The sequence below is a fragment of the Halictus rubicundus genome, chromosome 8, assembly GCF_050948215.1.
Source record: "Halictus rubicundus isolate RS-2024b chromosome 8, iyHalRubi1_principal, whole genome shotgun sequence".
NCBI classification, from domain to species: domain Eukaryota; kingdom Metazoa; phylum Arthropoda; class Insecta; order Hymenoptera; family Halictidae; genus Halictus; species Halictus rubicundus.
Window position 1 is genome coordinate 16199087 of NC_135156.1, and position 26070 is coordinate 16225156.

Consider the following 26070-nt stretch of genomic DNA (forward strand, 5'->3'; position numbering starts at 1 on the left):
CCGTATTTCCTGTGAAAATGAAAACACGCCAGCGGACCGTGGCAGTCGTTTGACGATTCGGTAAGTTTCGTAACGGTAAAACAGGTTGCAGCAGCGCAGCGTCATCGAGCGTTTTCGCGCCTAACACCGTGTCTAACGGCATTCCTTGGTCAGGTTACATAATTTCTGTTATGCGCCATCGATGAATTACAGATTCGCGGTTTCGCAAGCGCATTCATGAAATCTGCGACTTCTTTCTCCGTGACACTGAAATTCCTGCTGCGTTCTAATTCCATCGCTCGATCAGGAATGCGCGGAACGCCCTTGAGAACCACTGGTTCAGTTGATAGGACATCAAAGCAGGAATCGAATTTCCAAGCTTGTTTCTCCTGGACAGTCGGAAACAATGTTGACGAAAGGTTCATTCCAAAGTCTAGTTTATTATCTGCCGTGCTAGATCGTGCAATTTCGTAGAATGTCGTCATCTCCAGGAGTCATTAAGGTGGCAGGGACTCTCAATCTAGGCAACCAGGAACTGAGGAGTGCATAGGTTAGTGAATGGTCATTCTTATCACCAGATTGCGAATCTTTATGCTGACATGAGGTGTGCACACTTGTAAAATGCAAGTTAACAAGTTTAATAACATTTTAAATACCGAAAGGTAATGATAGGCTTCCAAATGACTGTCTCATATCAACGAGAAGCTTCAACCTCTTCTGCTAGGTAACAATACTAAAAAATTAATGGAAGGAACTATTATTCAAAAACTGCTTGTGAGCATGATTCTAGAGTATTTTAAATATAGAATGGTATGCATCAAACAGGGCATCGTTTCGAAGGACACATTTCAATTTCGTCCACAACTGAAGTTCCAATAAAAATAATAAATTGAAACAATTCATGATTTTAACCCATTATTTTTGTTTAAGTTTACTCTATGCGAGGTACACACAGCTGGCAAATGAGCTTTTATATTATTTCGTATAAGAAATATTTGGTTCCGCCAAAGAAATTGAACCAGGGTGGAAATAAAAATGTTCGCACCCCGGGGTTCCAGTGCCCACAACTTTCGTTTAAACGACGGTGCTGCACCAAACGGGCCCGAGCTCAATTAATTTCTCGTTAACATGGACAAGAACCCAGGTTGATGTGAGTATACAGTTTGCTTCAGTTCTCGAAATTAATTCTCTTTCCTTTCGCCAAATTATACAAGATGTACATTAGTTGTATCATATATTTCCCTTTTTCAGACTTACTGAATTTTATTATTGAACAATTTATCATCGCAAGTCAGTGGGTTCTACTCCACACTAAAGAGGAAAACATTCTCTACAAGATGCAAATGATTCCGATTGGTCCATCCATTGCAGAGTAATTGCTGGACAGACGAAGAAAGGAAAAAGCAACATGTTGAAAAACTTCCACGTTTTCGGAGTCGGTTGGAAAACCCGAGTTCTACTTCATGCTAAGAAGGAATCAGTCGCGATCCGCATGGAGCAGCACAATCGTTGTATCAAAAGTGGCCAGGCACCGCAAGAATTGCATCGAGAGACTCTCGCTTCTCTGATCGCGGGGCCCTGGAAGATACGTCCCTGGGGCTTGATCAGATTCGATTGGCTGCTGTTCGTTGGCCACGTGATCTGTCAAGAGGCGTGCTTGCGCGGTGCAGTGGTCGAAGAGAGGCCCTGGCTCCCGCCACCTCCGCGAGCAGCGTAACCAGTAGCGCGGCTCAGCTGTTTCTGTTTACTAAACAAAGGAGCCAGAAATCAGTTCAACGGTGGACGGCGAGGCGGCACGTTTGTGTGTCGGGTGCGCGTGGCACACCACTGGTTCCTTTTTTTTTACACACTCTAACCCCGGGTCGAGTCCGAGTCGGTCCCATCTGGCTTGATGATATCGCGCGGATAGAAATCGCGCGAGAGTGTGCGACTCGAGAGAGTGAGAGGGAGAGAGAGAGAGAAAGAAAGAAAGAGAGACAGAGAGAGAGAGAGAGAGAGAGGCTAGGGGACGGAGAGATAGCAATCGGTGTGTGGTCTGCGAGAGCAGCCAGGTCGATCGGCCGTGTCCAGGGATAGATCCGGTCTGCAGAGATCTCGGGGAACGGGTATATAGGACGAGAAAAACAGTGAGTAACATCTCCGCCCCGATATACACCGTCTGTCTGCTCTCTGTGGTCCAACGCGAATCCTTGACCCGATTCCCCCAGCGATATTCTTGTACCCGTCTTAAGTCTGTTCCCGTTCAATCTTTCCGAGACGACTTTCCGTGCTCGATCGATCCACCGGCCAGAACGTAGTCGCGTTTTCCCTTCTATCCTTGCGATGCGATGCGATGCTATGCTCTACGCTACGGCTACGCGATGCACCAGCACGGTCTGGCGAACCTGAACGCGGAACGGAGCCGAGCTTCTGCTTCTCTGACTTCTCAGCTTGCGCAGATTGCCGCTAGCCACCTCGCTGCCGCCTGTTTGTTTTCGGATCGGCCTACCCCTCGCCAGGCCGACTTCGATTCCTTCCCGAGTACAGCCTCCCGACCCTGCTGATCCTGCTAACATCTTTCTAGCGTAAACCGTGAGATGGGTCTGGCCCATTCGGTGGGTGGGTGTTGTGGCCACTTGAATCCAGCAGGGGCTGTAGACGCGATTGTATCTGCAACTATTATAGCTAGGACACTGTTCACTGTGTTGTTGAGGTCTGGTTTCATTGAGAGGGGTGGGGGGATTGTTCGTCTTATTTTAGAAAATGTTATCAAAGTATTTATTGTCGCTTGTGAATTCAACATTGTTAACAGAGCTCGCGGCTTCAGGATTGGTTTAACGAAGGTACTGTTTGCACTCGAAGCTAGTTTGCCTCCAGAATTTGGACATTTGATCTGATTTAGGATGTTTTCGTTACGTGTGTCCTTTTTTCATTTTGTCCATAAGAAATAATGTACATTTCACTCACTCGAGCGATTAGCTGTTTATTAAACATAAAGATATTTTGCAATGTACAAATTATTTATAATTATTAGTCATGACAGTAATTTTTAGTAGTATCCCTGAGGAGACAGTCAGGCAGGAGATGAATTAACAAATATGAGACTATACATCTAATTGCTAAATAAGCATATAGATTTCAGCTGTGTTCTCAACGAAAGATTAGCATAAATTGTTCCTCTTCCTCATTATTTAAGGCTTTTGTACATAATTTACAATGTAGATAGAGTACATTTGTACGTTTGTCGGACTTTCCAAGGTCATCGCAAGGTCAACTAAATTTTAAAATTGTTTGAAACATTTTGTAGTATCGTTCATATTTTCCAAAATACTTGAACGTTTAGAGTAACCAGACACGCCGCATGTGCATGTTTATTCTATATTCGGTAGTCTCTTTGTTAATCCATGACAAAAATGGGTAGGTCGAACACAAAACAGAGAAAATATCTAAAGCCTTTGAAGATACTATTGCATTATTTCCCTGCATTGTAGTCCCCCGTATCTAGCAATTAATTCCGACAATTTTTAATTAGCATAAAAATCCGCAGTCTTGCCATGTTAATAGTCATGTCGAAGGCTACAAGGCTTACGGTAGCCGTGAATAATTCTATCGAGAAATATGAGTTCGGAAATCCATCATGTTCGCGAGCTCCGAAATCTACCATGAAGTAGAATCAGTCAGCCATGACCAGACGCGCCAGGAGCCGTCTCTACGAACACGATTTTCTCGAAGACAAAACGTGGAACAAAAAAATGTTGTACCTCTCTTTTCTACGTTATTTTCACATGTAAAATCATCGGGTCGTACCATGACTGTAACATACATTGAATAGCAATGATTCCGAGGTTTGATCTTTGAGACCCGACGCGGAAAGCATGATGCTGACGGTAAAGCTGCTGGAGACGCTGTTCTGAGACAGATTTTAACGCGCTATTGGATAGAGTATTTTCGACGTTTCCACGAACGGACGTTGTTCACGTGTCCGGTTGTCCATTATCGGCGGTCTGCGACGCAGTGCGTTGAGCTGAGCGTTCGAGGACTTACGTAATCGCAATCAGCTGTGCGCGCTTAGGCGGCAGGCACGCTTTGACAGCTGCTCTGCGTCGTATTTTCATCGCGACGTCGTCGACGTCGTTTCCTCGAACCAGTATCCGCTGTCGCAATCCTGCCTCTTATCGCGATCGTGAATTTCATTGAGAAATCTCGTTTTAACTGGATTGGCCAGCGACTCGCCGACTTAGGTCACTCGAAAGGAGGATCTGTCGGCGGGTAATTAAAGAGAATCGATGATCGGCGTCGCGGGTTCAGCCAAAATAACGAGCCGTGCTCGGTGATTCGGACTGACGAGTCAATTATCCAACATGACTTCGATGTTTAACGAAGGTCTGGTTTGAATGGGCGGCTTTAATCTATTAATCGTGCGATTTCTACATCGTTCATACCCGTTGATATCACTCCAGAATCGATTTATTATCTTCAGATAGGTTGGTAGAATCATCAAACACAGAAACTTTAGTCACACATATTTACGCGTTGTTCGTATCGGATCAGGCTCGTTAGGACTAATCAGCAGGGTTTCAACTTATCTGGAAATTAGAGTAACAGTCACAGATTATGTTCTCCGGGTTTCTTTCACTCGGTAAATCCATGTTATCGCGGATCTAACGAGGTATAATTGGATATATCCGACGGTAAACGGTATAATTAACTGTTGTCACACGACAAGCATAATTACACTTTACTTTACGTTCCTGCAGACATTAGGACAGCATTCGAAACAGGACTCGCCAAGTATAGAAATAATTAAATCAGGCGAACCACGAAATTCTAGATCGAAGTTGACGGTGTTCGAAGGCGGAAAAGTTGATTAATCGTTTAAGACGTCAATTGTTCTGATAAAATTCTCGCGTGTGCGCAAACATAACGATTCGTTCATCATCCACCGATAAGACGCGGCGTTACGCATCGCAACAGCGTAGTAAAGAGTCAAGTGACTAATCGGAGTCATTGTTGCGTTTGGTGCGACGAAAAGTTGGACCGTCTGTTCGTTTTGCGACGATAATGGGCGATGAAGGAGGCTCGAACAAAGAGTCTCGGGTTCGTGAGAACTGCGCCGTTCCTTGTCTACCTCAAGGCCGATGCAATTCAGGAGAGAAACCGTGCTCCGACACGTTCGCTCGGACATAAGGAAGCGCGAAATTTATGCGAATCACGATTCCGCTGACTCGAATCGCGTCAATCAATTCGGCCAATATCTCCGACCATTGGTTCCCATCTGCAAATTTTTATTCCGCAAATTCGTATTCTCCCGTCGCCAGAGAGTTCACACGAATTCGCAAAACTCCCAACATTCCGGACTTTCTCTGTGGTTGCAAAAGTAAAGCTACGTCCACACCGAAGCAGCATTCATTTTTATGACCGAAAACATTCGTCGAACAGATTAGATAAATTCTGACCGATAACAGAATCTGGAAACGTGTACACTCACGCGTTTATAGGTTAGCATACATTGATTTGAAAGGGAAACTACCGAATTCCATTTTGCCGTCTCCGATATTTTGAAAATTACATTTTCGTTTATTTTAACTGTTGCTCGGTGCAATCCCGCGTTCTTTTCGGTCTTGTGGTTTTGTCTCTTTCTTTCCCACGCAATTTCTCCAACGGGATAATCGAACGACCCGAGAACGTCATTCGGATCGACACTAGGATCCGTGATCCATAGATCTCTGCGAGGAGAACGGTTTCTCTCGATTATCGCGACGAACCTCGTAGATCACGCGAGAGGAGAACCTCGTTCCAAGAAACTACTTTCCTCGTGACTCGCGAGAATAAGAGGGAGAAAGATCGAAGATGATTGCAGGAAGGAAGTTGTCGGTTGCTTTAGAAGATCCGTCGATAAGAAGTGACGATCAAACTGTCCGTAACATTTACGTTAACGCGGATCTCAGACCCCGTTAATTACTTCCTGCGTTGTTCCACCGAGGATTAAGAACTCCGGGATTTTCTGCGACTGAAACGGATGTGTTTCCAATGTTTAAAAATATAACAGCCGGCCTATCCGGACTGGTTCGGGACAATGGTCGCCGAACCCGTTGCTTGCTTTCTAATCACGTACTATTTCAGGTCTCGTATACGGGGACTAGAAACTATGGGGAATTATTGTTCTTGGGGGTTCGGACGGTTTTCCTTTCCACGATTCCGATATTGCAAAATTGGTCTCGAAAATTCTCCACGATCTTTCCATCAACATTTACGATAAAATCTTCTAGTACATTCCGTCTTTGCAAACATGTTCTAAATCAATGCCGAAGGAAATCTTCACGTATTTGACTGTAACCGAATCACACTTCTCGTAATCTTTTACCCCGAACACGATTTTACCATTTTTTCGTTGTTTGCTTTTGATCGTTATGTAATGCAAAATCGTATTTTATTCAATCGCATTCTAAACAATGATCGTATAAATTCCCATTCAATGGTATTCAATGAAAACATACAAAATGGCATTTTATTCCATGTAAAATCGTACTTTATTTAACTGCAGTTTATACAACAATATCGTATTCTCTTTGACGGCGTTTTATGCAAACGTAAAACGCACAGGTAAATGCGATACTATTTTTATTTCGACACAAAAGTATCAAACTCACTATCAAAGAACGCCTCAGCTCCGAGCTGACGAAAGTCTGATCATCACGCCACCAATTCTACTGATCCACACATTGACCACAAATGTGGATCATGTTGTTCCTCGCAGAACGCTTTTGTCCCTGGCAGAATGCGAGAACTTTAAAGTGGTCAATCTTTCCAGAGAAATTCGCAATTTCGTTTCTGTGTGTGTCTGTTTTCGTCGCTCGAAAGAAAATTTCGTCTCGCGTCGAACGACACACTGGGAAACCTTTGTAAGCCAGGCTACAAGGCTCGGTACCGATCGAGAGACATGCACAGCGAACGGTGTCCGGTGTGTCTCTCTTGTCGGCTTTCACACACACGTCGATATAATTGCCGTGCACCGATGCGAGACACGCTCTTAAAAGCCGAGAAACGAACAAAGCGTACGTGTACGTGTAGAAGCGCGGCGGCGCGCACACAGCGTTTCCCAATCTCTTGTCCTTTACTTTCGATCGGTCGACGGCGGTTTCTATACCGTCCGTGGCTCGCGAAAATCATTCAACCGATCCACTATCGATACCGCAATGCTCCGCGAGTCATTTGAACCCGTCGCACTTCGGGTATTTTTGCCGCGAGAACGCCTTCCCTCGACTTTTCCATCGCTCGGGTCGTTGGCGAACGATTTTGCGATCGGAATCGCGGTTTATTCGGCTCCCAAATAAAATGGCATAACCATACCTACGTGTTGGTTGTTAATGCATTATATTCTGGAGGGTGTTCAGCATGTTACATTCATTTTCATTGCGATGAATTCAATTAAATCGAGTTTTATTAAGCTCCTCGAAATTCAGGAAGGTTGAAATACCATTGAACTCCAGTTTTGGCTTTCAATACTACCGAATCAGTCCATTATATATACATAACATTTATACACACATACGCACATACTTCATTCATATATTTAAATAATTAAATATCCAGACACCGTAAACATAACATCTCAACCGAAATTCTCGACAATTCGAAATACCAGCCTCTGTTATACATATATTTATGTTCCCATTATACATACATAACATTTATATACACATATGCACATACTTCATTCATATATTTAAATAATTAAATATCCAGACACCGTAAACATAACATCTCAACCGAAATTCTCGGCAATTCGAAATACCAGCCTCTGTTATACATATATTTATGTTCCCATTATACATACATAACATTTACATACACATATGCACATACTTCATTCATATATTTAAATAATTAAATATCCAGACACTGTAAACACAACATCTCAACCGAAATTCTCGGCAATTCGAAATACCAGCCTCTGTTATACATATATTTATGTTCCCATTATACATACATAACATTTATATACATATGTGCACGTACTGCTACCGAATCAGTGAATGAACCTAATTTTTGCTTTCACAATTGCTCAGGTTCTAAAAATGTTTCCATCATAAATTTTCCGATCATCGTCGAAACGAATATTGCAATAAAAATTGTAAGAAGTCGGAATAGAGCAGTCTCGTCATGATTAGAATGCAAAGATAGTCTGTGGATCTTCATGCGAAATAAAAACTGCGATCGCGCCTAATCAGTTACCATTGATATTTCATTACTGGAGACTCGTCGTATCAAGTATTCCGAGAGTCCCACGCAATGCGCGATGCGCTCGGAGGAGACATAGCTATCTTCTCTCATCATAATCCTCTTTAACACGTTGACTGCCACGTCGATGCGTGAGTGACACGATTCTTCGTCTTTCAAGATCTGCTAAACGCGAATATTATTCCCCTTTTGTAATGAATAGTTAATGCTAACAGTACCGAGCACTAAAAGCGACAGTCATGCATTACTCACCCAGAATAAAATTTAAATTACGCTTTGTACAAAAAAATTATTTCTACAGATTCTACATGATATCAAGGGGAACACGATGTGGTGTACATAATTTCTTGATAAGCGGAGGCGTTTAGTAGATTTAAAGGTCAACTTTGGTTTTGTAAATAGAGCCGTATATTTTTTGACAATCAATGCGGCTTTTCGTTGTCTATAAAATAGTATTAACCCACACATGTCAAAAATGATTAACACTAGATTTACGGAGCACTAAAACTGGCTAGCTTGGATTATTTTATAAAAATACCAAGAATATATTCAGGCAGATTTCTAGCAGGCTTTTACTATAATATACGTTCCAAGGAATAAATGTGTTAAATAAATTTCCTATAAATGCATTTTTACAATCATAATAATTGCAAACGAAAGAACACAAAACCCGTCATTTTGACGGGTCCCGTAAATCCAGTGTTAATTTAGCAGATATTTTAATTTCAAAATCTTTAAGTTTCCTTTTTTGGCGCAGCAATGATTGCAATCGCGAACGAGATCGTTCGGCGAGGGGTTGATCGAATTAGTTGGATCTTGCGGGATTTTTCGGGATCGTAGGATGGCTCGCGGTGTGCAATAGCAACAGCAAATTCAATCTCTCAGGCTGGCTCCTCGGATCCGAAATTACCGACGGGAAATGAGGGCGCGGCGGATCGGCCTTGAACCGCGCGAAATCGTCGGACGCGTTACGGCGAAAGGGGTGGCGGAGGGTGTTCGCGATTAGCCTAACTAAACGAGGAAGGACGCGTGTTCGCCGTAACCGGTAATCGGTTTAAGAATAGGGACAAAAGGCTGGGAGACGCCGATCCCCGTTCGACGCACAGGTCGCGCGAGAGAGCTGTGCGCGCGGATCCTCGCGTGTATCGTAAATAGGCGTCCCTGTGGAGGTGTGTGTGACTTTGTAACTGCGTGGCAGATATATCTGCACACGTGTATAATGCTCGGGTCGTGAGCTCAGCGAACGGCAACCTTGGCTAACCGAGTAATATTCCGAGACGGGAGAGCATTTGCGCAGCACACCGCGAGCAGCCGGACCTTCGTCGATAGTTCCTTCTCGCATCGACCGTGCCGTTGCCATCAAAAAACAATTTCTTTCAATTTCCCTTTCGAAACATCGAATCAATTCGCTGCTCCTCGAACCCGCGGAACACCGTCACTTGAAACGTTTCGGTCCGAAACGCAGCGAAAAACACTTTTCTCTAGGCGTCGCGATGAGTTATTAATTCGCACAGATAATAACCCTTTGCACTCGAAGCTACTTTAACTCGAAAACGAAACATTTCTTCCGACCATCCATTTCTTCTGTAGAATATTTCCCTTTAATATATATTTGTTTTCATGTTACACATACGAAAATGGTGCAATTTACTCGTACAATACTGAAGTGTTTAGTGCAATACTGTTGTGTTAATTTATTCAATGCGAACAAATTTAATAATGTAAAATATATTTTGAATAGTTATACAGCAGTTTTTAGTGGCGCCTTACGGTCGCCTTTGGAGTGCTAAGGGATAATTGATTAAATTCGTGGAGCATAATGTGGTAGGACTCTTCCTTCAATTTTATTCGATATTGACTATGTACATGTATGATTTCACGCGCACAATCTTGGCATTGCAGGCAAAGTGTGATTGAGAAGCTCCTTTGGATTATTTTTTTCTACTTTAGCAACAGCCTTCATTGTTGCAATATTCTACTGAATTCCATGTGTCCCGTGAACTAAGAAAGAGAATACTGTTACAGTAAACTGCTTTCCAATAGCACTCATTTTTCACATTCCTATGTGGATTTGTAAAAGTCTCAAAATTATAGAAATGTCATCGAAGAGCTCTTCGGATCAGCTACTAGAATTCATTTCAGCAACAGCTTTCATAGTTACATTCCATTCTGTTAAGTAGAATGTATTTTCTCGTGAAACATGAAGGAATATAATGTTAACAAATTGTACGAAATAATTGTCTGTTCTTTATGCAATGTCGAAGATCGTGGTCGTCGCACGTGCACTTACGAACCTGGAAGCGAACGTGTGCAATGCGTTCGTGGAGATATTCTCTTCTTCGAACTATAGCAATTTTATGACGTGCGAACCTTGCTATGCGTGCCTCTGAATTGTTAACGTTGTACAGGTACAGTTCACTTAAATACAAAAAAAGAAAAGTGAAACAGAAGGAGCGCATTTCTCGAGAAGCTCCTTTCTTCGATTTCATAGTTTCCAAACCACAACGAGGAACCTTCTAAAGGAAATTGTTAAGACCTTGACAGAAGTTATTTACTTTAACATTGACTTTAACATTAACTACAAGATTAATTAGAATTTAACGTTCCGGAAGCCTGTTTTTCCAATAATTCTGCTGCACCATACGAAAGCTCAGAAATTTCCTCTCACACAGTAATCCCAAACGAAATTATTAGATTAGGTTATCGAGGGTAAATTGTTGATTTAATACTGAAAATCTGTGGAATAATCACTGGTGGATAATGTGTTCACGATTGAAATGTTCGAAAATCTTAGAATTCGACTGTATGGAATGTGATATTACGTAGACGAATGGATGCAGGGAATATATCGATGATAAACGTATCTCCCAATGAAAAGATGAGCAACATATGCATGAATATGTGTACGGGCGGACGTATTCAGTCGGAGAGTATTTTTTACCGCTTTTTGGGCCCGAATAGTAATGCGCATCGCAAAAGGAAATTGCGCAGCCGCTCTGCTCCATCGAGTCGACCGTTAGAAAGTATCGTCTATCAGTTTTTGTTGCTCTCCGCGGGCCTGGACCAAAAGCATTACGGGAAAATTATAGTAGAAAATGGTAGCTCCGCTACGGGGGAACGGTCCGCGCTCTTTTCTGCAGCTTTCTAAGGCCTTGGGTTCTGCAGCGCGATCGTGTCCTGGTGCCTGGAGGATCCTAACTCTCCTGGCACAGTCCACTCGCTGAAGAACTATGAACAACCATCGCAATTTTCCAAAATCAACGAGAGACCGTAATATGTTATCCTGGAATTTCGCTTTGGCTTTGATTGTTCAATGTTTTTCATTCGTTTATGTCTGAAAACATTTTCGACATAGTTTTGTACATTGATATTCAGAATAAGTGATAGCAATTTTTCTGCGTCCAGAATTTTATTATCAGCCCCAAGTATAATATTTGTAATAGAACTTTTCCATATTGATAGCTTAACTCTTCGTTCAGAATTAGAGTGGCTGTGTACCTTCTCCATGGAAGTAGAAATGATATTTAGTATCAATAATAAGAATTTTCCGGGATAGAGGAATCTTAGCATCAGCATGGTGATTTAATGGAATATTTCCGCATTAACAATTGCTCCGAATTGGATGAATAATTGTTTCCAATATTCTGAAGCTCGGACTACTGTTTAGAGTCAACAGAGCCCATTCTCCTGCGTCCAGTTTCAGAATTTTATTGTCAGCTCCAAGTATAATATATTTAATAGAAGTTTTCCATATTGATAGCTTAACTCTTCGTTCAAAATTAGACTGACTGTGTACCTTCTCAATGGAAGTAGAAATCATATTTAGTATCAATAATAGAAATTTTCCAGTTCACGAATCTTATCGTCAGCAGGGTGCTTTTACTGGAATATTTTCGCATTAACAATTGCTCCGAATTGGATTAATAATCGTTTCCAATGTTCTGAAGCTCGGACTACTGTTCAGAGTCAACGGAGCCCATTCTTCAGTTTTAGAATTTTATTGTCAGCCCCAAGTATAATATTTTTAATAGAACGTTTCCATATTGATAGCTTAACTCTTCGTTCAGAATTAAAATGGCTGTGTATCTTCTCAATGGAAGTAGAAATGATATTTAGTATCAATAATAGAAATTTTCCAGTTCACGAATCTTATCGTCAGCAGGGTGCTTTTACTGGAATATTTTCGCATTAACAATTGCTCCGAATTGGATTAAAAATTGTTTCCAATGTTCTGGAGCTCGGACTACTCTTCAGGGTCAACGGAGCCCATTCTTCTGCGTCCAGTTTTAGAATTTTATTGTCAGCCCCAAGTATAATATTTTTAATAGAACGTTTCCATATTGACAGCTTAACTCTTCGTTCAGAATTAGAGTGGCTGTGTATCTTCTCCATGGAAATAGAAATGATATTTAGTATCAATAATAGAAATTTTCCAGTTCACGAATCTTATCGTCAGCAGGGTGCTTTTACTGGAATATTTTCGCATTAACAATTGCTCCGAATTGGATTAATAATCGTTTCCAATGTTCTGAAGCTCGGACTACTGTTCAGAGTCAACGGAGCCCATTCTTCAGTTTTAGAATTTTATTGTCAGCCCCAAGTATAATATTTTTAATAGAACGTTTCCATATTGATAGCTTAACTCTTCGTTCAGAATTAAAATGGCTGTGTATCTTCTCAATGGAAGTAGAAATGATATTTAGTATCAATAATAGAAATTTTCCAGTTCACGAATCTTATCGTCAGCAGGGTGCTTTTACTGGAATATTTTCGCATTAACAATTGCTCCGAATTGGATTAATAATCGTTTCCAATATTCTGAAGCTCGGACTGCTGTTCAGAGTCAACGGAGCCCATTCTTCAGTTTTAGAATTTTATTGTCAGCCCCAAGTATAATATTTTTAATAGAACGTTTCCATATTGATAGCTTAACTCTTCGTTCAGAATTAAAATGGCTGTGTATCTTCTGAATGGAAGTAGAAATGATATTTAGTATCAATAATAGAAATTTTCCGGGATAGAGGAATCTTAGCATCAGCATGGCGCTTTTAATGGAATATTTTCGCATTAACAATTGCTCCGAATTGGATTAAAAATTGTTTCCAATGTTCTGAAGCTCGGACTACTGTTCAGAGTCAACGGAGCCCATTTTTCTGCGTCGAATCGGTAACTATGTTTGCGGACCTGGTGAAGCGTTTTGAACAGGATGTTTTCGCGAGGATCGATCAGAATCAGCAGCATCTCTAGAACAGTCGTCCCCGACTGACCCAGTGCTCGGCAGCTTCAGCTTGACATTTCGTAACAGCCACCAACGACGTATATTTAGCTCCGCGCTGTTGCTCGCGGGAGCGACGACGCCACGGTTCGAGCAAAAGCTCGCTTTTATGGTGCTTTTGCACCGCCACCGCGACGCTCTTTCAGAATTATTAGACATTCAGAGGACCAGGGCTATTCAGTGGAAAGCCCCTTCCGAATAGCCGCATCAAAACGGGAACGCTTTTACCCATTTTCTCGAAGGAACACGGTCCCCGACGTATTTCGAGGCACGCGAGCGTGTTGCGAAACCACCCTAACGACGAATTCGTAGCACGGTTGGTAGTCAGCTGTTCTCTGGCCACTTGCTGCGTCTTCGCAAATATTCCAACCTGCGTGACTTCGGGTAAACTAAGAAAATAAACTTCAATTAACGGTGGAAGCGCCCGGCGGTCATATTGCCTCCATTTTCTTTTATCCTAGAAATTTCATTTTTATTATGGCCCTTGTATGGATGAATAGGTATTTTTGACCAGCATGTGTTTCTGAAAAATTTAACAGAATATTCTAGGACAATATTTTGTTTGCAATTTCACGATTCGACGATGCACAATCTTGCAGCGTAAAGAGAAAGGAATCGAAATAGAGGATGCGTAAATTTTAATCCTGAGGAACGCGTGAAGGTTAATAATTGTAAAACTGGAATCTTGAAATGGGTCATTCGATGTTTATTGCTAGCTCCAACGTTACCATCCTCCGAACAGAAGGAAAGCAACGATTAGCGTACATCTTGGAACATTTAGAACATCTGAAACTAGTACGCACGCGATTAATACTGCAGTCACAGTTATAGACAGTTTAATAAAACTTTCACCCAACCGCAAAGTTTACCAACAGAACTGTGAGATTATGTTAAAGAGACCGGATAGAAACGATCCACGTTGGTTTCAATCGTGCTTCTAGTGCGAAGAAGTTGTGCTATTACCTTGATGGAAATCCTATCAATTCCAATGTTTCTAATAAGAAAAAAGATTTCTAGCGATTTTTCTATAAAACTTTTACTTACTTTTACTTATTATTTTAACACTACATGAAACACGGCACAGATGATATATCCATGATATAGTAGACATCCATTATCCATGAACTAATCCATTAACTAATCAGTGAAACATGACTGCTCGGATAAGCGTTCTGCACAGCGTTGGACTAAAACACACATTGTTAGATCCACAAAATCTAACAACGATTAAATCTAGCTATAGTGTTAGATTAAACTGTCCCCGGTTCGGATAATCGAGGTTCTACTAGTACGTGAATTAAACAAGCAAATACGGTCCGAACCGTGCCATGTTGGGTATCATTTTAATCAGAAAAATGTCAGGAATATTCCGACAAAAGTTTCACAAAGAAATAATTAAAAATAACAAAGTTTATTTCGAGAAAAATGGTCTTACGCTTCTCGACGATCAATCTTCAGGTTTCTTCGAGCTGTTAGGTCCGGTTTGACGGGGATAAATGGTTCGCTGGTATCGTGGACATCTCTTTCGCATACGTCGGGACATTACCGCAGTTCGAATAAAGTTCTCATGCGACGGTAGCATGAATAGCCGTCCGTTGAACGCAGCGCGCCGAGTTGAAGGCATCCGTTGCTCCTATTAATCGTTTCCTCGGCGTGCCGGTTTCCGCCTCGATCGCCATTCCAATTTGCTCGGTTTGATTTACGGGCCGCGAGCATTGTGCGCGCGGAAAATCATTGCCCGAGGAGAAAGTAGCGTGGCGGTCTCTGACTCGGCTTGCTGGTTGCGCCGTTGTCCAGCGTTGTATCGAGCAGCAAACATCGCGTGATGCAACTCCGCCGGTTGTGTAATTTCATTAGGATCGTTTTGCATGCTCATTATCAGCGCCGGACCGCGTCGCTGATGCGAGTTTCACGATGTCGCGGCTATCTCGTTGTTTGACCGATCGATTTTTCCAGTTTTTCAGACGACCGTCTCTTTGTCCCCGGAATACCTTCCTGTCCGCGTCCTCGACCGGAAAGGAATCAAGGCGAAGGACCTTCCGTGTTTCCATGCGATCCGCTGGTACTCTGTGACTAATACCCCGACGACCTGTTGTCGCGAACACCCGCCTGAGATGGCCTCCTATGCAAGACCCAAGCTCTCCAGAACCTGATTCATGATCGCGGACCGTTGGACGCTTCAAGACCTACCGAAACAGTTATGCTTCCCTCCCGGTTCCAGCCGAAACGCTCGAGAACCATTTTGATTGGCCACCTTTTGCGCTTCGTGCCACTCCTCTGCCAAAACGCCTAATCGATGCTTCAATTTTTGAGTGCTTCAATTGAACGCCACGGAATCTGCCAAAACGGTTATGCATCCTTCTCAGTTCCAGTTGAACCGCTGAACAACCATTTTGAGCGACCACCTTTCCAGTTTTGTTGAATTTCCCTGCCAAAACGACCAATCGATGCTTCGAATTTATTTATGCTTCCTTCTCAGTTAATTGACCACCTTGGTGTGCCGATTTTCTCCATTCGTGTTTCCTGAACCCCCATGTCAACGGCCAGATACCTGGACACCCGCTTTCAATTTCTTTTTAGTATTTTCGTCGACCAACAGCAACATTATTGTAGATTTTTCTGTTCCCGCGGCGATGTAACAAATTCTTGCTCGATTCCTCCGGCGGACCGTTGAAACGTTTTCCTTCCGTGCAGAAAAATGTTAAGATCCGGTCCAAGATAGTACAGTTCGGCCGTTTCTCGGCGATCGGTGCTTTCTACCGTATCACATCCTAAACCGATTAGACCAGCGCTTGGTGTTCGAGTCTCGAGCTGGCCAACGAATGGAATGCGGCAGCGAGGCCGATCGAAAATTTTCGCGTTCGAACGGAATTGGACTGAAATGAAAATGAAAAATGCCGATAAAAATGTACGCCATCACGGAACAATCCTGACTCTTCGGGACAGAATCCTACACCCCTGAACCGATCGATTTCGAACCTACGATCGCCAAATACTGTTCTACAGAGGATACTACAAGGACGATTTTATTTCAAACATTAAAGCAAATTTATCGATTCAAAGGAAATCTTCATCTTCTTCGTCTTTTTCTCCACTAATTTTTTACCATCAAGTCAATTCAGGGGTGAATCCAGAGGGTAGAGCAAAGGTGGCCTATTCCGAAAAAGAACGATTCGTAACGACGTCTTTATTTTTCCTCGCGCTGCAAAGGGGGTTAACAGGGAACTTTAGACTTTCGTTTTCTGACATTTGCCGATTACTCTGTCGCACTATGCGGCGGAGGAGCGTTACGTCAATTTGGCGGAGATCCCGAGGTGGCGTAGGAACGCGGCCGCGAGCGTTGGAAACCGGCCAAACCGTGTCGTTTCCATTTACGCGAAACTTTGACGCGACACCGCACCTCCTTTCCGTCTCCTGCTTTCTAATTCGGTTACTGGTGGTCTCTCTCTCTCTCTCTCTCTCTCTCTCTCTCTCTCTCTCCCTCTGTCTCACGGTATTGTCCCGTTTAGACACGACGATAGAACAGTACGGAGAGACCGCGCCGCCGGTCGGAAATAAAAAGAGTAAAAGGTTGTCGATCTTCGCACGAGGGGTGTTTTCATCCCCCTAACGTACGCACGGAGAAATTGTGCACGGGCCCGAGAAAAAAAAAAAAAAAGACGGGCGACACGGTCCGGACGACACGGCGAGAGGAGTGGACGGGGCCGGCATAATAGTCATTGCATTATTCCCTGGCTTCCCCTACGTAATCGCGATATCGGTTCAACGGCCATGCGAAATTAACTTTCTCCGGTGCGGGTCTGGCAACGAGAAGCCTGCTAGAAGCGAACGGGCACGTTCGAGCGTTAGGCGACTAGCGATGTCCTCGAGAGACGCGCGATTGTCCATTCTAATAGCACGCGTACTGTCTATCCTTCCCTCCATAGCGCTCCAGTTGCCGCAGCAGTGTCTCGATACACGGGAAAGAGATCCGCACGATATTCGCGTAGAAACCATCACCGGTCAGAAGATTATTTTTTTCGGAAACTTTCAGTGACGTATTCGCGACATTTTTCCGATGAAAACGAGCCCAAGCACGACACAGTTCCGATTGTATTTGCTCGTTTAATCCACGGTTTAGTAGAACCTCTATTATCCGAACTGATATTATCTGAAATTCTGTTTCGCGTATAACACGATTTACCGCACGAGTCGGTGAGGATTTAATCTGGAATTGCAGCTAGGTAACTGTTCCATTATCTGTACGTTCTACAGGCTAGTTCGGATACCAGAGGTTCCATTATGTCGCGTATTAAACCGGCAAATCTGCTCCGAACTGTGCCATGTTTGGACTCATTTTGATCGGAAAAATGCCCGGAATGTGTTGCTGAAGGTTTCATGAAGGAATCGTTGGAGATAAAGATGTGTCGTTTTGCGTGTACGCGCAAGAGTGAAATGTAAGAGGATGTCGTTGGCAACGCGAAACGGACTGTCGAATCGCGTGGGCGAATACTCGCTCGATCGTAGGTATCGTTTGCCAGCGACGACAAGGGAACCGGTACCGGTTTTCTGTCGCGCAAAAAGACAATACTGCGACCTTAGCGGATATGGTCAGACCAGGTATTCCTCGAGGATGCCCGGTCACGCGGCTCTTTCCTCGACGATGCCCCTGTCTCTCTTTTTCCGGCGTCGAAAGCCACTTTGCGCCGTGTTCTTCAGCCCTTTGTCTCTCATTCCGAAACATCTGAGCTCCGCGGCCTAGGCTTCTGAGCTTCTTGCGAGACGTTTCCGCCTTGCTTCTCTTATATTCTAAGAAGACTCACCACTGAGGAAATGGTCCGTACTCTGCGGGATAACCTAATCGAAACTATCCCAAAAATTAGTTGAGCTATTCTCGCAACGTGCTGGAGGATAGTAAAATTAATTTTATGCGCTCGAAGTCTATGCCTCTCCTCTGCTAAATTGTCCTAATATTTCCCAAAGTAGGGACGTTGCATTTAATGTAAAAATTTTACTAGAGGAAAACAGCGAAGCAAATACCGCCGGCGAGCGTATAGAACGCGTTTTTGCATGATCCCGAAAAAAAAATCAATTTTTCGAGCCAGTTAAGCGAATCACCAAGCGACTACAATGGCGTTCCCTGTCTCGTTTCAGAATGCAGTAACGATGCCGTCGTTGTTGGAAGCGCTGGAGCTGAAGTACGGTAGTTCAACGACCGACTGTTCGCTGACCGACGAAGAGACAGAGTCCAGCTCTCCGAAGGCCGCCCTCTCTGTCAGCATCTTCATCCCGAAGAAGTCCCCGCGGCACACGGTGCCGGCGCTGCTGGTTCTTCAGGACTGCGACATCGAGTCGGCCGGCAACGACGACGAGAAACTGCGCAGCAAGTGCAAGAACGTCGAGGAGCTCGACCTGGCGCAGAACAAGCTCTCGCAATGGACGGAGGTGTTCGGGATCCTGCAGCACATGCCTAAGATCAAGTTCGTCAATCTGAGCTTCAACTGTCTGGCGGAGGTGCTCGAGGTCAAGCACGGCAGCTACGACCTGCTGAAGAACCTGGTCCTGAATGGCACCAGGGTGTCCTGGTCGACGGTACAAGGTCTCATACGTCTCCTACGGAACCTGGAGGAGCTACACCTGTCCCTGAACGAGTACAAGACCGTGGACATCGAGTACCAGAAGCCGGAGAATGGGAACCCTTCGGTGAAGAAGCTACACTTCACCGGGAACCCCATAGAGGTCTGGAACGAGATCTCCAAGCTGGGATACGTATTCCCGAATCTGGAGAGCTTGGTCCTTGCAGAGTGTCCTCTCAGATCGCTAGCTTTGACCGATAACAGGAACTCGAACGACGAGGAGACCACTAATTGTCAGAAGAAGGAGCAGGAGAGTCTCTGCCAGGATAACGAGAACATGAACAATCTGGGGGTCGACGAGAACGGGTCTGTTGATGGGAAAGGGAACAGGATATACGCCGAGGGCAAGGTTAATTATGACAGGTCCGAGTCTGAGTCGGAATCCAGCGGGACTACCATCAAGTCCTCCCACGATCCCTTCAGGAAGCTACGGTTCTTGAACGTGAACGGTACCTTGCTGGCCACCTGGGACGACGTCGAGAGGCTCGCCAGGTTCCCTGTCCTGAAGTCCCTGAGGATCCAGGGATGTCCTCTTTTCGAGGTGAAGCAGTTCTCCCTTCTGAAACCTCCAGTCAGTCGCAAAAGCGATGGCACACACTTGAAATCGGAATAACCTTTTTATAAACGGGCTAATGATCGAAACACATTTTTTAAACTTCATCCGGTGAACTAATCTAGCTCGGCAGAAATACTGAAGTCGTTTGGTCCATTTATGAAAAAGTTATTCCGATTTAAAGCGTGTGCCATCAATTATGAGGCTGACTATACCTTTGAATCTTTTTCTTGCGGTCTTTCTTTACTTTCATCATTCGTTACGATTGTCAAGAAGAATGAAAAATTGTGTTGCTTTGCTGTCTAGATTAGAACTTATTTCGTTTAGAACTGTACAGGTTCAATGATGAAACTAATTTGAATTTTCTTGCTGTTATGGTGAACATCCGGCTTCGAAGGTGAACGTAAGAACAGTGCGAAGTTGCCAATTGGTTTTTCAGAGTCCTCGAGAGTACACAGAGCACGAGAGGCGGCAGCTGTTGATAGCGAGACTGCCGAACGTCGAGACATTGAACGGCGGCGGTGTGATATCGTCTCAGGAACGCGAGGACGCCGAGAGGGCCTTCATCCGCTACTACATGGACAAACCGGAAGCGGACAGGCCTGAAAGGTGCGGCGAAACTCGGTTTTCAATCGTTCGTCCCTCGATTTAGATCCGTTGGCGTCTGGTTCCCGTCTCTCCGTTTTTAATCAACACGCTGCTCTACTAATTCGTAGTTGCTCTATTCTTGATCGTATCAACACCTTTCGCAAGCCATCTCGAGGATCGGCCGCCACGTGCACGCTCTTCAAGGATTCTTGGATCTATTAGGAAAATTTCGAAACCGAAAATTCACTTATATCGTGCACAGACGCTGTACCTCGGTCTTTTGTGCGTTGGCGTCGAACGTACAACAATTTATGAAACTGAAAAAACATTTATTTATGAAACTTCCACTAAGACATTCGCGACATTTTTCTGATTGAAACGACACCCAACACGACACAGTTCGGACCATGATTGCTCGTTTAATCCACGATATTGTAGAACCTCGATTATGCGAACTAATCCGTGAAAGACGAGTGTCTTCGATCGAACGCGCAAATACGCTTCGAACTATGTCGTGTTTGGACTCGTTTTAATCAGAAAAATGCCACGAATATGTTGCTCGAAGTCCCACAAAGAAATAACAAAAAGAAGAAAGTTTTGTCAACTAAATATTTTTAGAAAATGGGAGATATTTTTCCAAGCTCAAGACCAAAGTGTTTCGTATAGAAAAATGGATCTTAATAACTTGCCGGAACAATATCACTAACAATTTGAGTTGCTGGCAACCAGATAGAGACCGCCGCCATTGTTCCGGCGCGTGCGAGTTCAAATCCTTGAATGGCGCGTTTGTGCCCGTCGAATTTGGCCAAAGTACAAGGGGCTAATTTGGTCGGGAATTAACTGCCGTATTCCTCTTGGTCTCTCCGCATTCATCGTTTCTATTCTAGTCGAGAACCAGAAACCATAAAGCTATTCTAGTTTCACGGGCGTCGTTGTCGCCGCTACGTCCGAACCCCAACTTGACCCTGTTCTTCCGTTTTCAGGTACTCGGAGCTGGTGGCTATTCATGGCAAGCTGGACCCGCTGGTACACGTTGACCTGACGCCGGAGAAGAGGGTCAAGGTCACGTTCACATACGGCGACCTGGTCGAGGTAAATCCACCTTTTCCGAAACCGATAACCGGCCACCATAGTCGACACGTTCACTGCCGAATATCGGCAGGGAAAATTCAAAATCTAATTTTATGCCTAATCCAACAAGTGCACTACCAACATTTCGTTTTGTTTTATTAAACGCGCCGTACTTCTTTCATGTTTAAATGAACCGTGAGACTGTGGATGTCGTGTCTATTTCGTAAAATCCACGGTCTAGTGATAGTGCGTGTCCAAAATGGCGATGAACGTATTGAATTCAACTTTGTCGCGTAGCTGACCCAATCCGTTGCTACTGAAAAAGCTCGTAGGCGATTCACGGCTCCCCATAGGCCCGACACGCTAGTAGACACATGTTAAACACCGATGGGAAATTGTAGGTACGGTCCGTGGACGTGTACAGGACGGTTTTCGAGCTGAAAACCAAGCTGGAGACGATGGTGAAAATCCCAGCGAACCGGATGCGACTGTTCTACGTGGACCAGGTGAGCGGCCCCGTGCGACGTTACTTTATCTGTTGTTTCTTCTGTTTTACAGAACGTTTGGTTCCTCGAGAGTCCCCTAAAAAAGCACGAAATCACGATATAGAAAAAACCCAACACACACACCCCTCCCATCGCATTCTCACGAATCTCGGCGAAAATTTTGCACGATTTGCGAACACGTGAGCCACGAGGTAAATTAAATGACGGAGTTTTTGCGACCCTTCGGCTGGCGTACCGAATTCTCTTTTTTTTTTTCCTTTTTTCTGTTGTACGAACGGTACGAGAACTTTGTGCGTGTGTGTGTGCGTGTGCACGGGGTGCCCTGTGTGTGTGTACGCAGTCTTTGAAATTGCTCGGGATACAAGAAAGCATTAGGTTATTCAAATTCTGGCGTTTTTATTGAGATTGCAAGACGTTGAAGAGACAAGTCGCCATATTGAAGTCGCCATATTGAAGACATTAAGATTGTGAATTTATCTAGGTCTTTAAAATTGCTACCAAGTAATTCTAAAGGGTTAAATTAACGTTGTAAAAAAATCTTCATCCTCTCAAAGAGTATTTCTTACAACACCACAAAATTCCCAGAAAAAGTCTTTCTTGTATCTCGAGCAGATTGGAAGACAATGAACGGCGCGCGCTCACACCGGACACCTTGCGAGTATAGTCATCTTCATTGTTTTCTAACGACTCCGATCCCTGCGTCCAGGTTATGAAGGCGCAGTACGGCCCTGAAGAGATGCTCTACCCGAACAAGCAGCTGTACCGGTACAACATCCGGAACGGTGACGAGATCATCATCGACAGCAAGCTGAACCGCTGCGTTTCAGCGTCTTCAGGGACTCCGTCGATACGTTCCTGAAGAAGGTTCGCCAGCGAGTCGTCGGACGACGCGAAACTCACCTGACGATCGTCAGGGTCCGATCTCCAGTAACGAGCTGACGACCCGAAGAAAGAGAGTGGAAGAGAAAGAACCTGAAGAGAGAGAGTGAGAGAAAGATAGAGAGAGAGAGAGAGAGAGAGCGGCCGCCTCGATCGGCGAAGATCCTTTTTATATATGCATTCTCCGAGTAAAATTGTTTTTCTAGCGACACTTGTGTATTCATCGTCGATTCTTCAGGGTTTCGAGAGGTCGAAAGGAACCGATCGATTCAACTTAGGTACATCGTTTGGCCCACGTTTGATACTCGAAGTAGATCGTTCGCGGGTGGGGGGCGCTAAGAACATTTTCATTTTTACACGAGACTTGCTGACGGATCAGCGACCCTGCCGCGAAGCTTCGCAATAATCGTTAGCGTAGATTACAGCAGCCTATCAGAGAAAAAATAAATCAGTAAAGTACTTAGTCGAAGTAGTACTCCGCTCGCGGATTCCTTCCTGAGTGCCGTGGGAACCCGATAAGTAGCCGCCGGGGAACTCCTACTGCGTTGGTGTCGCATGATTCTCTGTTGAAACATTGCTTACAATTTTTTGATAAAATCATCTTGGTGAAAATAAGGCTCTTACGGTGTTTAGAGGACTATAGCACAGTGATTATTTCTTTGTGAAAAAAGAATCTCCGAAGGTTTGAAGGTGAAGCTTGAAGGTCAAATCTTTTAAATTATAAATCATCTTCTACTATGAATCGTTCTACGCATTAAAGTATTAAGACAGAAAGCTAACAAACAATGTTGTTACACAAAATATGATATATTTTAAAACATTTCATGAACTATTGCTTTAAATAAGCAGGAAACAGGAAGACAGAAAGAGTGATAACCAATTTAAAAATACAAGGAATTTCATTCGAATACAATTGACCTTGAAGCCCGCTAAAATCCTGCAACGGAAAGAATAAATAAGCACTGCCACGCTATAGTCCCTTCGATACCCTACAACTTTTGTGAAAAAACTTTTCTTGTACCTCTGAAAGTAACGGAGGTATTCGATGAAACCTAGTGGCAGCCAGTAAAGCGGTGGGCGGGGCGAATCACGTGACTGTCTCGACGCAGCCCCCAGCGCGTGTGCTTATCGAGCGTCCACCGGGTTAGCCGGCATCCTTTGGGCCGTCACAGTTAATACTTTGCTACTGTACAGTGAAGCAAAATACCTTAGCCGTTGACAAGCGTCTCGATGGAAGAGAAGATATCAAAATTCATCGTAGACCTTGTTGACCTAGAGACGAATGAACAGTGAGAGTGCGAGTTGGTCAAGAATTCGACCGTCGGATCACGGACACCCGGGCGGACTTCTAGTGTTGCGTGCTGGATGTTGAGTAGTGAGATGTTGACTCCAGTTTGTTGATGTTCTGTAACGATTAAGAGGACTCTGTCGAAAGGCGAGCGAGTCGCGAGTTTTTAAGAAAAAGAGAAAGCAAAAGAGAAAGAGAAAGAGTGAACTATTTTTGTAGACCGCAGCCGTCTTCGGGGCAGTTCGCCGAAGACCGATGGCTGGGCGTTGATGAAAAGTGTACACGGTATACCGCTTTGTATCGTTCACACGCGAATACACCGAATCTTTCGTTTGTCCTCGAGGTCTGCTCTCGCGCTGGGTGAAATTGCCGAAGAAGCGAGAATGATCGAATTTTTTTTAAACGATGTCGTCCAGCGTGGGACGAGTCCCGGTACCATCGAACAGTTTCGGTCGCAATCTCATGCATTTTCGGTGTGTACTTAAGCTCCGAGACAATCGGTCACGATGAATCGGTTGCCGACGACACGGTGTACCGCCTACTTTCTATACTTCTTAGCCGATAATTTACAGCCGTCTTTCACTTCGTGGTGTATATGTTGTTTTTCTTTGGGATTCGGAGAGTGTGCAGAACCAGTTTCTCGACGATGCCATGGCCGGTCGTTAGCGAAGACACTAGGACGAAGAACGGCAACGTGTTGTCGCGTGTTCCGCGAGACGAGAAGCAGACAGGGGGACCTTGAAGAGTCACTTAGTGCCTGCCTTTTACTAGCATAAACTCGGATACATCTAACACTGCCCTTGTAAATACCATTGAAACGGAACTTATCGGATCCGTAATGCGACGCAACTTTGTCGACTCTTCGGGTGCGTCGGTTCTGACCTTGGAATATTCATTGATCATGGATCTCGTGGATCTAATTGTTACGATTTGCGGAAATCATTGTTCTCGTACGATCCTCAGAGGCAGTAGCACCGAATGATCCTGGGTTCATTGCGATTTCACTTTTACTGAACGCTATAACATGTTCATTACGAGTAGCTGATTGTTATGCATTCATGATAAAAATTGGTTGGGTGAAATTTGTATATTTTCAGTGAAGATATTGTTTTTGGTAAAAATGTTCTAACTAGACTGTGAGTTTGTGTGCAAAGTAAAAATTGTTTGTATTGATTGCAAGATGCAGGGGCTACGTAGACATCTCTTTCTTTTCTTTGCTTCAATATATTGCTATAGCTATCGCAAAATATCAAAATCAATGTTCATCTCAACGAAATAGGTTCGCTAATATGTAAAAAGAAATGAAGCATCTGGATCTGAATGGATCTAGCTATAGCCACCATGAAATTGTCAAAAGCATCCCCTAACGAGGGTGAAGCAAATTCACTCTTCAACGGAAAGAGAAAAAAACGAAACAATGTCAAGGTCAGCGTTGGTCTCGAGGAATTAGGTACATAAATCTGTAAAAGAGAATGTTCTTACTTAATCCTCGGATGGCAACAGTTGGGTGCATTTGGTTCTATCAAAATTGTAATTGTTTAGTGGCCAATTTAAACTTCTGTCTGTTGACATTAAGGATAGAAGAATAGTTAATATCTATTGACCTCAAAGGAGTAGGTTCAAAAATATTTAATGGATGTAGGACATTACAAGGGCGAAGAGTGAAACAAATACACCCTCGAAAACAAACACAAAGAGGCCAAAGTCTCGCAGTGTCTAAACAAATAACGAGGGTAAATTTTCACTCTGAGGAACACACGAGGACAAAACCGCCTAAAATTTCGAATATTCAAGGTCCAAGAATAAAGCGATTGGTTGTTCAAGGGTTGGAAGAGTCGGCCGAGACGTGTTCCTCGAAAAATCGCACGCTGCATCGCGACCGTTGTTGGCGTCGGATCTCAAGGTCTGTTTGATCGATGCATCCGCTAAACAACCCTGAGATCCCGCGACCAGTGTCTATATGTGTCTAGTCTCGGAAAAGGACCTCTGCATCATTCTGATTTTATATAATAACGATCCTTTTTTGTGCTGGCGCAAACGTGTACGTACTAACGAAATAAAAATCTTTATATGACACTCCTTGTACGTGTGTGTGC

General features: G+C 43.9%; 1 protein-coding gene across 5 annotated transcripts; it reads left to right on the top strand.

Moving 5' to 3' along the window:
• The first annotated feature begins 1663 nt into the window (after window positions 1-1663).
• Mlt (tubulin folding cofactor E like protein mlt) lies at window positions 1664-26050 on the top strand. Of its 5 annotated transcripts, XR_013082685.1 has the most exons (8): window positions 1695-2105; window positions 18608-19630; window positions 20082-20251; window positions 21214-21322; window positions 21703-21807; window positions 22514-25167; window positions 25211-25346; window positions 25635-26050. XR_013082685.1 is itself a non-coding variant. In XM_076792244.1 (6 exons), the coding sequence occupies exons 2-6, from the start codon at window positions 18620-18622 to the stop codon at window positions 22664-22666; spliced, it is 1548 nt and encodes a 515-aa protein (XP_076648359.1). In that variant the 5' UTR covers window positions 1695-2105; window positions 18608-18619; the 3' UTR covers window positions 22667-26050. The 5 variants fall into 5 exon arrangements, 1 of the variants encoding a protein (XP_076648359.1); XR_013082687.1 differs by having other exon boundaries at window positions 1664-1809; window positions 25211-26050; XR_013082686.1 differs by having other exon boundaries at window positions 1675-1789; window positions 25211-26050.
• The last annotated feature ends 20 nt before the right edge of the window (window positions 26051-26070 follow it).

Bases quoted from the DNA above. Each gene is read 5' to 3' on its own strand.
- Mlt (XM_076792244.1), top strand. From the start codon at position 18,620: ATGCCGTCGTTGTTGGAAGCGCTGGAGCTGAAGTACGGTAGTTCAACG. The intron at 21,323-21,702 runs GTAAATCCACCT...GGGAAATTGTAG, and splicing joins CATACGGCGACCTGGTCGAG to GTACGGTCCGTGGACGTGTA. The intron at 21,808-22,513 runs GTGAGCGGCCCC...CCCTGCGTCCAG, and splicing joins GACTGTTCTACGTGGACCAG to GTTATGAAGGCGCAGTACGG.